Source organism: Aulonocara stuartgranti (assembly GCF_965226115.1).
Source record: "Aulonocara stuartgranti genome assembly, chromosome: 15".
Classification (NCBI taxonomy): Eukaryota; Metazoa; Chordata; class Actinopteri; order Cichliformes; family Cichlidae; genus Aulonocara; species Aulonocara stuartgranti.
Window position 1 is genome coordinate 20500017 of NC_138951.1, and position 15137 is coordinate 20515153.

Below are 15137 nucleotides of genomic sequence, written 5' to 3' on the forward strand. Positions count from 1 at the left end.
AAGAACTATAAACAATGGGAAGACGCCACTGACTGTATAGAAAAGGGGCAATTAGGAGGAGGGAAAACACCTGGGAAACAAGGACAGCTGAAACTGATCAAGAACAATAAACAACGAAAATAAAAGACAAAAAACAAGAGACAACAGAGTACTAAACTGAAACTGGAGGTAGCGCACGGGGGGGGGGGGGGACAGAGATGTAGACTTAACAAGAAAGAAAAGGACATGGGGGAGTCTAAAACCAATTAAGTATATTTGGTACTCAGCATGTAAACACAATATAAAAAAAAAGACTAAAAACCCTAAAAAATAACCTGAAATACAAAATTTTAAGAACTATAAACAAGATACAGGAGAAAAATCCAGGGAAATTTGTACTGTGTTAGTGTAACAAGTTTTTAAGTTCACTGTCAAATAATAATAAAAAGTATTACCAAAACTAGAAACATGCTTGCAGCTAAACATGAAAAGAAGTCGTGTTTGATCAAAAAGACCTGTTTTCATTTCCTAAAACGCCTCACATAAAAGTTTCTGTAACTGAGCTTTGATGGTTTCATTTTCCTGTTATTGTTTCTTTTGCTTAAGTTCTTTTTTCTTTCTTTCCTAATTTAAATTTATGAGGGTGTCATGTAGGGCTGCTCAATTAATCGAATTTTAATCTCGATTACGATCTGGGCTTTCAACGATCATTAAAAATGACTGAGCCGATTATTAGCCCCTCCCTCGTGCTTTACTCTCGCGCTGCTCCGTGTGGCAAATCGAGCGCACCTCTCTGCATTTCGAACACGTGTCACAACAATTACCAGAGGGAAGCTCGGAAAGCTAAGCAGAAGTTATTTGGAGAGGAGAGTGACTGCTGGTTGAAAAGAGAGGTAAAAAAAACTTCAGTGGTGTGGAAACATTGTGGGTTCGCGGAGTCAGACGTGGATCAAGTAGACACAGTGTGTAAACTTTGCTACAGTGTTGTAGCTGCACCACAGAGCAACACTGCAAAGTTCACTAAACATAGATGTTTACATTTTTCATTTATTTTTTATATTGCAAACATTTGCACTGTTATCAGTATTTGACCACTATTTTATATTATTTTTTGACAATCTTTAAAGTCATTATTCAATACATTGTTATTGTTAAATATCATCAAATAATCAAGATCTCAATTTCAGTGAAAATAATCGTGATTATCATTTTTGCCATAATCGAGCAGCCCTAGTGTCATGTCATAATTCTTGTGACCAGAAAAAAAAACATATTCTGAAAATACTTTGATTTATTAGCAACCCAGTACACAGTAACTGCAACTGAGTGCATCGCTGTTTAATTATGAGACTGGCATAATGACTTGTATCACGGCATGTTTCTTTTATGTTTACTTGAGTTTTGTGCACAAAATAAAATTTTAGTTTATCACAGCTTAAAAAAATAACTAATTTAAGCCAACAGTACAACATATGACTGCTTGCTTGAGCGTGTCACTCGCTTACTGCACTGCGCTCTTTAGCGTGCAGAAGGGAAAACGTCACCAGACGTTAAATTAATCAGAGCTTTTACACAAAGTGTTGATTTCTCTAAAGGCCAGTGTGAAAATAAATCCATTATAACGTTTTGGAAAGTTCTCCTAAGTTACAGAATCAAAACATTCTCCACAGGGACTGCACAGCTGCTGACATAATGGTTTTTGTGATGAGAAGAGGCGAGGGCGGGGAAGAAAGGAAGGACAATTACTGTTTTATTGATTAAAGTGTAATGAAAAAGGAAATCGCCTTTTGATACACACTTTTAATTTTCTCAACTCTTAAATGCTTCCATCTTGTAAACATACACTATAAAGTGCCAGATCAAATGTTCCTGCTTTGAATCTTTCCCTGCTAATGTTTGATGTCACATATTTAATATGTGGAAGAAACGCACACAGTTTGTTGGATCAAACTGTGCATTGACGTGTTGCTTGATTTTTAGATATGTATAATTTTGTTTTAGCCTAGACTGTGGGTGGATATTTATGGTCTTATGTCTTTTTTTTTTCTTTATCTCACAGGTTGGAAGGAACAGAGGATAAGTTCAGGAACAGAGAGAGTCGTCCTGAGGATCTGCAGCTCATCGCCGAGCTCAAAGATATGGTTTCTGAGAGAGAAACTCTAGTCAAAAAACTGGTGGTAGGTATTGAGGTAAAGTCTCAACCATAAGAAGCTATAGCTATAAACATGAAGAGGAAAATGCATCCTCCCTTATTTGTTTGCACACTGAACAAAAATGATGAGTAATGCTTTCCAGATCTTATCTGATTTATAGAGAAAGCATGGATAGTGTTGTCCAGACCCACAAAATATATGTTTAACTCTCCTGAAAACTCTAGGCTAAACATTTGAATAAACCCAACAAAAAAAATGTTTGCTGTACAATTAAAAATCGCTCAGGTTGTGCTGATTTTCACAAGTTACTTTTCTAACAACACTGATTTTATACTCGTTTTTATACTATATTACTATATTTTATCTTATATTCGAGACTAAAGTGAAACACCACATGGTTTTACTACAGAACCAGCTTTGAAGTCATCTTTTGAAGCTGTTTGGAAACGGCCAGCGCATTTTAAATAATAATTAAATGACGTCCATTGCACTAATCATCTGTCTGTCACTTCTGGCCACAGGCTAGCTAATGAGCCTCATCAAAGAACCAAGAGAACACCAAAAGAGAAAAACAAGCCAGAGTGTGAGGAGAATTGAAAGCAAGCATTTAGCAAAGAACTTGTCTTACAATCAATAAAAAAAGCACTTGGTTCGTCCAATTCTAAATGGTTTCACACTTAGCTTTGACCTTTTCAGTCAGTAGTTCAGACACACAGCGTCAGATTAATTTAGTAAAGGGTGGCTAACATTAGCAGTGCTAACACCAGCGTCTTGCAGGTTACCGTTGACATGCCTGTGCAGAATCTGGGTACATTTTGCTGTGGTCGAGTAGTTATACCATGTAGTGACTGTGGCTGGGTGTTTAACATCTTATAAAATCTAACAGTTAATTGCCTTTGAATATGAACTTAATTATGAGTAAGTAGTTTAATCAAGCAGTATTTGCACTCATGACTGTCGAGGGCAGCAACATGTATTCGACTACTCATACACACACATACAGCTTAATAACTCATTACTCACAGAGTTTGACATGTTAAAAATAATGTATGGGTGAGGAGTCCTTCATAAAACGAACAGTCGGTAAATATTTGACTTAAAGAGAAGGTGCTAATTAGAATAGTGCAGGACCCAAGACAGAATCCTGAGGAACACCACAAAGTTGTTTCTCAAGAAGAGTCCGAAACCTCATGTGACAATTGAAATGTTTAAAAATAAAATAAAAGATTTCAACTCGTCCAAACTTGGAAACATGCTAAATATATTCACATGTTGGCATTCAGAACTGCTACCCTCAGAAATATGTTGGAATTAGTCTTCATTTAAACGCTGCATCACAATTTTCAGCACCATTGTCAGGCTTAGTTTCTCTCTTTCGGACAGTTTGAGACCTAATCTACTTCAGTTCATTAACATTGTGAGATTCATTGTTTTTGTCTGACACTCAGTGGTACTGAGATGGTGATTTTTATTAATCAGGTTACATTTTTAATGCTGAGGCACTATTGCTGTCTGAGTCAGCTGTGGAGTTGTCTCTGACAGTTTGGAGCGCTTGGGAGGTGAAAAGTTTATGCTAAAGTGCATAAAAGGTACCTCACAGGTGCAAAATTCTGGTGGGCAGAAGAGTTTGGTTGTGAGAATTGCTGTTTTTAAGCAGTTTTCACAAAGACATGAAACTGTAGTGTCAAGTTTGTGTGCCACTCGGAAATGTTGCCAGACAGAGCTCATTAAATGTGTGATTTTCAGTCACTCTACACTCCCCTGAGTCCTCCGCAGCCTAACTGGCTGTCAGCTAACACGATTTTCTCCTCCAGGACGATAAAAAGTTCTACCAGCTGGAACTCGTCAACAGGGAGACCAACTTCAACAAAGTGTTCACCGCCAGTCCTAATGTGGGAGTTATCAACCCGCTCATTAAGGTAGGCCCTAATATCCTGTAACACGCCACACACAGGGGCACTCTGATAAGCCTGCTCCATTATTTTACTACATAGCAAAGATGATATCCACTCCAAGTCATTTCATGTACATCCGTGCTGATCAACCAACACCATCAGTGCTGAGGTTTTAAAAAGGTACCACAGTAAATCATTTTAAGTAATACCTGTTAAGAATTACACCATTTTTGAGGTGACTGTCGTCCTTTAGCAAAGTTTACAGAGCAAGACATGAAGTTGTTTTACAGCAAAGAAAGGATCACGATGTTCCAGTAAAACTTTCAGAGTTTATGAGAGACAGTAGAAGGACAAGGGGAGAAAAAAAATCAATTTTATCACATTTATTCTTTTCTGTAAAATGAAGGTCGTCAAGGATGGAGAAACGGACAGGAAACGGCATGAGGAACAGGAACTGTGGTGTTTCTTTCATTTCTAGATAATAGCACAGACTGAGGAGTGAGGGGGAGGCTGTCCAAGGTCTACATACCAAGATCTTGTTTGTTTGCAGCAGCTGAACCAAAGTGTCACAGTTCATATAGATTTCAATGCACCATAAAAACACCACAAAAGGAAAGGGCCTTTGGTTTTAATGAATGCAGTCAAATAAAATCAGGAAGTTTGACTGCAATAAAATTATTTTCTCTTATTACCTTTAATTAAATAAATGCTGTTTCCTGTTAGTCGCTGTGGCTCAATGTAATTATATAACTAGAGAATTTAAACCTAAAGCCAAAAGGACAATGGTGCTTTTCTGAAGCATTGATTTTGTGATCTGTTTAAAGCTGCTGAAAACAAACATTTCTGTTCTTTAAAGCACTTCTCAAAAAATCAGTATATAGGATGTTGGTTTAGCGAAATAACCAGATAAGCAAAAGCAAGCATTAATTTAGATACCAGACTCCCCCGCCCCCCAATGTTACACAATATATTGCAACAAAAGGAAAAGCTCTGTATACTATATAAGGATAATTAAATGGCACATTTTTAGAAATCATATAAATAACATTTATTTCTATTTTAATATTTGATAATTGAAACAATTTAATTTAGACCTTTCCCTCAGCTTGTGTAAAAAAGGTTCAATAAATACCTTAAAATCAATTGTTTATTAGAGACTTGGTTTTTCTTTCCTTCCTGTCACACCGGCATCGTATTTTCTCTTTTTACTGGATTTATGACGACCATCTTGTAGTTGTCAAGGGTGTGGTCAGAGGGGGGGCATGGGGTGGCACAGGCCCCACTAAAAATACAATTAACTCCACTGGATGAAAGTATGGATGGGACCAGTGGTTCAAATATAGCATAGTGCATTTACTCAAGCACTGTACTGAAGTTTGATTGATTGATTGATTGATTGAATCTTTATTTTGAACATGTTGAAAAAGTACAACAAAATAGAATTAAAAGAGACAAATGAACAAAGCAAAACAAAAGGAAAACGAGCAACCACAACTCCAAATAACGTTCATGTTCAAAAAGGTAAATATAAATGGCCTGTATTTATATAGCGCTTTTCTAGTCCCTAAGGACCCCAAAGCGCTTTACATATCCAGTCTTCCACCCATTCACACACACATTCACACACTGGTGATGGCAAGCTACATTGTAGCCACAGCCACCCTGGGGCGCACTGACAGAGGCGAGGCTGCCGGACACTGGCGCCACCGGGCCCTCTGACCACCACCAGTAGGCAACGGGTGAAGTGTCTTTCCCAAGGACACAACGACCGAGACTGTCCAAGCCGGGGCTCGAACCGGCAACCTTCCGATTACAAGGCGAACTCCCAACTCTTGAGCCACAATCGCCGGAGCAGGAAGAAGCATAAACTTATTTAATCCCACCCCTTTTCCACTATCTAGTATCAATAGACTACAGAAATACCTCCTTGCAATTACATTATATGTTATGTGTAATTTTTTTATTTTTTTTATTTATACACATATATGTTTCTATCTATCCATACATACGTATATACACACATACGCACATATACACATTTTCAATAACCCCATTAACACCTCAAGGATACACAACCTACAAATATATATATATATATATATATATATATATATATACCCATACCAACATACCCGTGCACGCGCACACACATGAAAATATTAGACAAGAACAGCCTATAAAATCTCTACCTTTTCCCTGTACCCTGTAAAAACCATATCCTTAAACCGCTTTTTAAACTGCGCCATGCTTGGACATTGCTTCATATCTTTACTTAGTCTGTTCCACAGCTTCGCTCCACACACAGAGATGCAAAAACTTTTTAATGTTGTACGGATACGAGGATGTTTTAAATTTAATTCCCCCCTCAAATTGTATCCCCGTTCCCTTTTAGAAAACATTTTTAGAATATTCAGCTTAATGTACTACATCTGCTTCAGTAATGCATCTTTATGATGATGCCAAAAATCACTCCTAGTGTTTTCTAATCCAGACTGTATACTGAATATATTTCAGATCAAATATTCTGATTTTCTGTGGGCCCTTTGTTCTTTGTTCTTGGTGTCCCATGTGATAACACTCCCAGACATATGGTGGTTGCCGTGGTGATTTAAATCAATTAGTGCTTCTACAATAAGAATAGCAGCTCATTTTTCTCTTTGACCGATGTCTAAAGAAGCTCCTTTGAAATTAATACTCTTTTCTTTGTTACATTGCATTAAGAATTAAATTGATATTTTAAAGTAAATAGTGTGCCGACCTTTTCCTTTTGTGGCAAAAAAGTACAAAAGAGCAGAAAATTAAAAGGTTTAGAACAAGATTGACATTCTCATGCGGGACTTCATAGCTCGTAGCAGGAAACAGGTTCAGAAGATGTTTCTGGTTAACAGAATGTCTCATTGTCATGTGTGTCTGAGCTGAATGGTTCCCACTGCATGATTTAACTGTTGACACGATCTCAGGTACAACTTTGACCTGTGACGCGTTGTTTTCTTTGCAAACCCTTTCTCTTGATCATGTCTTTGTGTGTATAAATGTGCCACCCGATTTGACTGGTCTTCTTTTCTTCAGCCTTCCTTTGCTTTCAAAGCCATTTGTTAGTGTGAGATGTTTCCCGCTTTTACACATCTCTTCTCATCTGAACTTTCATTCTGCTCAGAGTGACTGGTGCTTTAAGACTGTGACTGAGCAATGCCGGTCTTCAGACTGATCCATTCACTCTGCTTCGATCAGCATTTGAATATTATTAAGTTAGCACGCTGCTCTTTCCTGTCTCTCATTGGCTGGACTGTTACAGCTTCCAGAGCTCTCCCTGTACTCCATTTGCCCTTTTTATCCTTTCATTACTTCCTAAGTTTTTATTATTATTTTGTTTTAAACTTCCCTTTTGCTCCTTTTTGACCCCCGTGCCCCTCCTTTTTCTTTTTTTTTCTTTTTTTTTTCTCCTGTGTAGCAAAAGAGAAAGAATGAGAAAACAGCAGCCAGCAGATTGAGCAGCTCTCCTAATGTCAGGGCTCTGGAGGGAGCAGGTATGGGCATGGGCTTGGTGGGTACAGGGAGCGGCCAGCCCCCACAACCACCACCCCCGCCCCCAACCCCGCCCAGTCGCCTAGAGCCTATCCCCAACTCCCCCCTCCATCACCTTGAGCTCAACTCCAACAAACCTCTTGCCCCGCTGACCCCTCCCACCGAACCCAAGAAATTCATGAGGTGAGACCTTTTCAGCCCCGACTAACAGCAGCGCATTAATTATCCAATCACAGGCCTCAGAAGCACTTTTACTGAAGTGAGTCGTGGCCAGAGGTAAACATTCAAATATATAATATCTTTATTTTAGATTTTAAAACAAACAACAGAACTTGGTTCTTCTTCTCTACAGATGTTTTGTTTTATTATACTCATTCTTTCTTGCCAAGTGTGGCACTTTCATAAACCATAAGAAGCATGAAATCATTGTCAGCTATAGCTGCAGATTCTAAAAAAAGAAGCTTTCAGAAGCTCTGTGCTGTGATCAACTGTTCGCTGATTCCCAACCTTGTTGATTGCTGGTGCCATGTTGAGCTTTCCCCTCTGCAGTTTGTTGACAGTTGTAGAAGCAAGATGTGGAACCTGAGTTTAAGACAAAAAAGGCAGAAAAACGCTGCTTGTTTTTAGATCATTACTTTGGTTTTTTGGCTTAAATATCAGCTGTTGCTACTTGATTTTCTCAGTTTTTGTTATTAGTTTAATCAAGATAACACACTGGTTAAACTGCCAGGTGTTGCTTCCACTTGACTCTGTTTGGAACAAGATTAAAATATATGTATTTAGCAGGTGCTAGAGCTGCAACAAAATTAGTCATCACATAATCAGGCAGTTATTTTAAAGATTTGGCGTTAGGTGATTGGTGGATACTATGGTATTCTCCAGATACAGTGATGTTAGATTGTTTAAATGCAAAGACATTAAAGGTGACACAGAAAAACAAACTCAACCAAGGTTTAGTCAACATATTATAATTTTTTCCTTGGAAATGAATAAAACCTTTCTATTCACAACAGCTGTATAACCTTGAGGAGGTGCTTTATATTCCAAGGCAAAGGCCCTAAAATATTAAATTGAAATCCTCAACAATGAGACAGTCCCATACTATAAAAAATCATTAGGAAGTAGAACCAGGCATCGTATACATGTTTCAGACATTCAGGGTGAACTGGCATTATAGTACATAGTATTAACTGATGAGATAAAAACTGCTGCATGGCTCGTTGCATTCAAGGTGTTATGGTGTTACATTAAGCGGTCACTCCCAACTCCAACCAAGGGGGTGTTTTAACCCAAATCTTGTTTCACTAATGCTGTCCCTAGCAAAGTACTATCTAGAGCCACATCAGGTTTTATCGTCCTGATGGAGTGCTTGTGTGAGATTTATGTTATACTGCAGGTTGGAAGCTAGCATAAAGCTCTTACACTTTTCTGCGATAAATTCATCCCAAATAGAAAAAGGACTGTTAGAGACAACTGAGAGAGTCAGGCAAGGGCTATTTTTTTGAAAACCAAGTTTAATCCTACTACTTTAAACCACTGGGGAAAAAAACAATAGAAAAAACTGTTTAATGCATGGTTGATGTAATGTTTTTGGCTTTTAAAGTAACCAGGGCTACTTTTTAAAAGCTAATTTTAAGCTAATAAGCTAACAGACATGCTACTGTTTGCAGCTTACAGTAGAGCAAACCAGGTTCAATCAAATCCTCACCACTTTGTTTTTCTTGATTTAGATTTTTAAGTGGAAATAATGTCCAAACTATTTAACTATGGATTGTAGATAGTTTTACATCAAAGACATCTAGAGCCTAAACGTCTGGAGTACCCTAAGTCATATAAATGCTAAGCTATGACGACAGTTTGGTCCTTTCATACTTTTTGGTGATAATAACCGTTAATAGTTTTTGATAACAGCCTCTCTCCTCGGGGTTAGGGTTTGGCGAACAGTTAATCAAAAAGACTTGTAGATGATTTTCTGCCTCCTTTCAGGGCCTGAGGTTTTTACTGTTTATATCACAAACCAGCTGACCCTGAGTCGACATTAAAGGACACGACTACTTTCTGCTGCAGCACGTTTGAACTCAGAGGCATTGGCAGCTCTTTAAATAGAAGTGAATAATATGGAAAGGGCAACATAAACACAAGAGTCCCGTGTGCGACTGAAGCTTCAAAGAATGGCCTTGGAATGCAAAAGGGGCATGTTTTTACTTTTGATTTCTTTTCTTTCCCATCAGTCCGAACATGTTGCTGTCTGAACTGTGTGCATGCTGAATGTTCTTTTTTTTTTGGTTTTGTTTTCTCTTCTTTTCAGTTCAGGACGTTTACACTACCTGTTGTTATTATCCACTGTGTCTTTTTTGTCGTTGTTTTGTGTCACACTGTGACGTTTCTTTCTTCATCCTCACCATCATCTAAATTTCAGCATGTTGCACTTTTACTCGACTCGAAATGGGCTCGACCGTTTTTGTAAAAAGTAAATAAACGTTTTTTTTAATGCAGATTTGTATTGAAGTAGATATTGTCTTTTGCTATTATGGACCGTCTCCCTCTGTGTGTGGTGGTGTCTTATTTTGATCCTGCTCTACTCTACGCTCCAGTAAATGCTGCTTTGGTGGCTGTGACGAACTGTGTGAACTGATATGATGATAAATTATGCAACATGCTTCTCACATGAATACATGCAGTGTGTATGCGTGTGAGGGGTGGCGGGATGAGGGGGGGGGTGTAGTTGCATGTAGGTTTACAGCATGTGTGTGAGTGAGTGGTTTCTTTCCTTTGTGCTGCATGTTGTACTGCCGAGTAAGACGCAGTGGCTGCTTTGCAAAAGCTTGGGACAAACCTCTGTTGATTTAAAATGCTTGCACAAGCACACACACACACACGCATTATTATTCCTCATTGCCAGAGCTGTACCCTAACACACATTCTAACATGCACAACAAAGTAAGGCGATGACAGTATGAGGTCAGGTGTTAGAGGCTTTGAAATGTTTTCAGACTATAGTACAATTTATCTCTGCTCTCACTCTTCACACTCTTTGTTCTTAACAAACAGTTTGAGTGATGGTAAACATTTTCCTTACACTTGAGCGATTTGCTATGCTGGCCTCTTTAGATCAATAAGTCATTACGTGTTTAACCCTGATAAACGTTATTCAAATAGACTTCAGTTTGTATAGAAGAAGTAAGTCAGACATCAGAGCAGTAAAGAGTAGTTATTAGACTGCAGCTTGCACCCGTTTTGGCTGAAGGAGATATCTTTGTGCCTACAAACATCCAGAACATTCATAACAAAGATCTGTTTAATAGGAAAATATAGAACGCAATATGTATAACAGCCTGTTAATGGTGTTAAATTGGGTATGTTTAAGTCCCAGACTAATCCTAATCTAATCCTAAATTCAAGATGACTAACTCAAGGTTACGTGTTTTAGGTTAATGACCCTAAATTTTGGGGTATGGACAGCAAAAACCCCAAACAAATAAAATAAAAACAAGCTTCATAGACGCGTATCAGACAGACAACAAGAAAGTCAGGAGTAAGCTGCATATAAATGTAGGAGAATTAGAGGGATTAGAAACAGTTGAGGAATAAGAAACAGCTGAAAGGAATCAAGACAATCATGTCGACAGGAACTAAAGAGAAAAACACCAGAAGAAAAAACAAAATATCAAGTATCATGCACCAAAAACACAATAATATAAATCAAAATCTGAAATACAAAACTCTGCAACAATAATAATCCTCATTTACCAGAGCCAACGAGACGCCAAGCCAGTTCAATGACTCTCTAAAACAAGGCATTTTAGACCCCTCCCCCTTCAAGGCCCGCTTTCTTCTCAATGGCTGCCCCTCAAAAACAGAAAGTTTGAACAGAACGTGGGTGCAGCTTCTGTGCTCACAGCCAGATTTGACCATATTAGTAATCTGTTGACATCATACAGATTCAAGAATAGAAAAAAAAATAGCTGAATGAACCTTTAGAGCAGACTGAAGTCTCAGCTTTTGGCTCTCACATAAGCTGATCTTATTATCTTTATAAAAATAAAGATAAGCTGTCTTCAGGTAGCTGTTCTAACGTGTGCATTTACTCATACAGTCCTGGGATTCTTTAAAGCTGTTTAAAAGGCCTAAAATATCATAGTATATTAAAAGGTCATGGCCAGCAATGTCACCTTACAGCAAGACCCTGAACTGGATAAGTGGAACAAAATGGATGGATGGATCGTAAAAAGTATAGTAAAAAAAATTATATTTTAAATTAAATAGTTTTGATATAAACATATAGATAAGTAAACAAAGTGCAAACAATGCAAATTGAAGTAATCTACATCAGCGGTCCCCAACCTTTTTTGCGCCATGGACCGGTTTATGCCCGACAATATTTTCACGGACCGGCCTTTAAGGTGTCACGGATAAATACAACAAAATAAAACTAGTGAAAAGACCCAGGAAAACCGAGTAAACGATAAAAACGATAACAAAATAACGCTGAAAACTGATAAAAACCCTGAAAACCATACATTTCACACCTGAGCCTCAACTCTCGCGGCCCGGTACCAAACGACTCACGGACCGGTACCGGTCCGAGGCCCGGGGGTTGGGGACCGCTGATCTACATGATTGAAATGTACAACTGAAAGACCAAATCTTAAACACTTGAGCTGCAGATGATATGACTGCACCTTGATCCCTTAAAAAATAAGGTAGGCAGGTGAAGTGCACACATTTGTAAAAGCCTGCTGAGTTTCTAGCCCTCTGTTTCCCCCTCAATGTCCAGTATTTGTGCAAATGCAAAGAGAGGCCACATCCTCTCTCTGCTGTCACGTACAATGGATAGACTCCCTCCTTCAATCTGATACGCTCCTCTCGCTCTTCTTACTTCTTCCTCTGACCTTGATTCATCTTCTCATGCTCTGCCAATCTCTTTTCATCTCCTCTCCATCGTATTTCCTGCCCTGCTCCTGCAAGTCATCCAGCTTCTCTGCTCACGGTTTCATGCCACCACATTTCACCTCTCTTTTCTCCTTTTCTTCTTGCGAACAGAAAGCTGCACTTCCTGCATCAAAGCTTCCTGAAAATTATCTTTAAAATCCTCTGATCGCCTCGTGATTCTGTCAGTCAGTGCACACACTGAGAATACAGACTCTGAGGGTGTTTAATATGAGATGACCGTGAGCACAAATTATACATTAACATGAATATTTTATGAATTTGTGGTAAAACAGAACGCCTTGAGTCTGCACTGTGACTGTGCGCAGCATAAACAAGATTTATTAGGCTAAGCAAATATAAGGGAGGTCTTTTTGGGAGAAAGTAAAATAACAAAAAAATACCCTCGTAAAATTTTAGCATCGCCCCGGGGTTATGGGACTGTTTGTTTAAGAAGTAGCCCATTAAGAAACAGAAGTGGCTCCGATAGGTGTTTGTTTTTAATAGATGCACACACTAATTAGTTCAAACTTTGGGGAACGGTGTGTTTCCCCTCTGAGGACGTGAGTCAGGAAGGAACTGCAGCTTGATTAGATCATATAAATTCCAGCCGCGATTGGCATTCTCCTGGAAAAGAATAGACTTTAAATCATTGGATAATGCCAATTTAAAGTAATTTAGTGTTATAGAGTTACCTGCTGAGGAAACTAACCTCTTAAAGTATTTTAACACACATATACTCACCAAGCTCAGCCCATCAGTGCTCTTTTAAAATGTGACAAAGACAATATAAAAGATGCACAAAGCTTAAGAATCTGAAAAGTTGAGCTTAATCCCCAAGTTGTTTCAGCGGGAATCCTACACCAAAACCTGCCCCTCATTTTTAAAAAAAGCTATTAAACATCGAATCGACGCAACCCACAGCTTGTGATTGGCCTGTTCAGTCCCATCGGTTCATTTTGTGCATTTCTGGCTACTGTTTTGCAGCAGTTTTGAATTTATCAGTGAGAGAGTAACAAAAAATAAATAGTATAAAGAATAATTCAATGTTAAGGTCATACTGGAAATGATGTTAACCTTGTTTTGTGAACTGTGGTCAATATTAGAGTCAGAGAGGAGGCTTTTTAATCACAATGATTAATAAGCATTAGCGTAAACAACTTTAGGCTTCTTTAATCGGACTTTACTAGCCAATGGGTGATGCCACAGTGGCTACACCCATCCTTTATAATGTGAACACAGCCGTAGGATTAAAATGCATCGCAGGGCGGTAGAAACATTGGAAGTGCTTCAGAGACACAAAAATAGGAAGAAGCAAATGTTGTGACATTTTCATAGAAAGTGCATTACATGACAGTTTGTGCGTTTCACAGACAGTTACCCTGTTACTTCTAGGGTTAGATTTTCCTTCTTAATGGTCCATCACAATTTCGTGTTCACAAAGCAACACAAAGGGTGCTTTGGGCTTTTTATTTTTTGTTAAACTCAAATACTTCCAAAGAATTCAGAATTTAACGTCTACACCATATCTTGCATAAACACTCATCCACACAATTACTAATATTATAGATGCAGAGCTGTGTCCAAACTCCTGTGTGAAACTTTGATTTCAAGACAAATAATTGTATCTTTTAAAAAACAAAGGCTTCAGAGCTTTGAATCAGATTTTTCAGCTTCCACTGAAGAGAGGCTGCTCAACTGAATCTGTACTTCCCTTTAAGATGCGGAAGAAAACAGAGACACACAAAAACCTCCAATTCAGTCCAATAGCTGTTTGAAGTTTAAAAGTATTACAGTTTCAGAATGTAGTTTTAACTTTGGTGCCTAGTTTTCAAATATGGTGTAGTAGCCATACAATAACAGGCAGTGAAGTGGGGAAGCATCACGTTGTTGTTTTTTCATCCAGACAAGCATGAATAGGTAAAAAAAAAGATGCAAAAGCCATTTTCATTTCTCGTTATTTGCTTCAAAAAATGGTTTTTGTTTGTTACTGATCTATGAATCATTCAAGCATAAAAAACCATCAACTCAGAATCAGAAACTTTATTGTCATTGTCACGAGAACAACGAAATTAAGAATGGTCCCCGATCATTGCATCATCCCTAGCAATATCAAAATATAAATAAAACAATAAAATTCAATAAATAAATAAAAAAAACTCAAGAGATAAACCAGTGTGTGCACATGACAAGCAAAGAACCCATTTTAAATTGTGTCTTTAGACACTTTGTTACTAGTAGCCTGTCACTAAAATACATAATTGTTCCCTTTCTTTATATTTCTTTTAATGAATCTATAAAATGCCCAAAAAATAACAGTTTGCCAAACATTACAAAATTTCGTTTTGCATGACAGTGATCCCACTGCAGTCAAAGCAATCCTGGATAGAACAACATAATAAACTCTATCGGTCATGGACTGGCCTCCCCTGAGCCCAGATCTCTACATTATTGAAGCATCTAAAGGCAAATAACATCCAAAAAAATAGCTTTTAAGGTCTATCAGAAAATCTTATTCAGACAGGATGAAATTGTTCCATTTTTGTAACTATTTTCAGCTGTTTTGAGGCTCTAGTGATGATTTACTGCAGCAGCATCGTGATATGATTTTTTGAGGAGCCAAATTAAACCGTTCTCATGGTGATGAGGGACGGCG

At 38.1% G+C, this 15137-nt stretch overlaps 1 protein-coding gene across 6 annotated transcripts in view; it reads left to right on the plus strand.

Moving 5' to 3' along the window:
• Positions 1–15137, plus strand: part of fam184ab (family with sequence similarity 184 member Ab) — a 216016-nt gene that overhangs the window by 198551 nt on the left and 2328 nt on the right. For 3 of the 6 annotated variants that reach the window (XM_082504918.1, XM_082504922.1, XM_082504921.1), the window contains exons 19-21: positions 2039–2168; positions 3947–4051; positions 7479–7735. In XM_082504918.1, coding sequence (XP_082361044.1) covers positions 2039–2168; positions 3947–4051; positions 7479–7735 — 492 coding nt within the window. Of the gene's footprint in view, positions 1–2038; positions 2169–3946; positions 4052–7478; positions 7736–9538; positions 10222–15137 lie in introns of those variants that run through there. The other 3 variants (XM_082504920.1, XM_082504919.1, XM_082504923.1) reach the window with 3 other exon arrangements.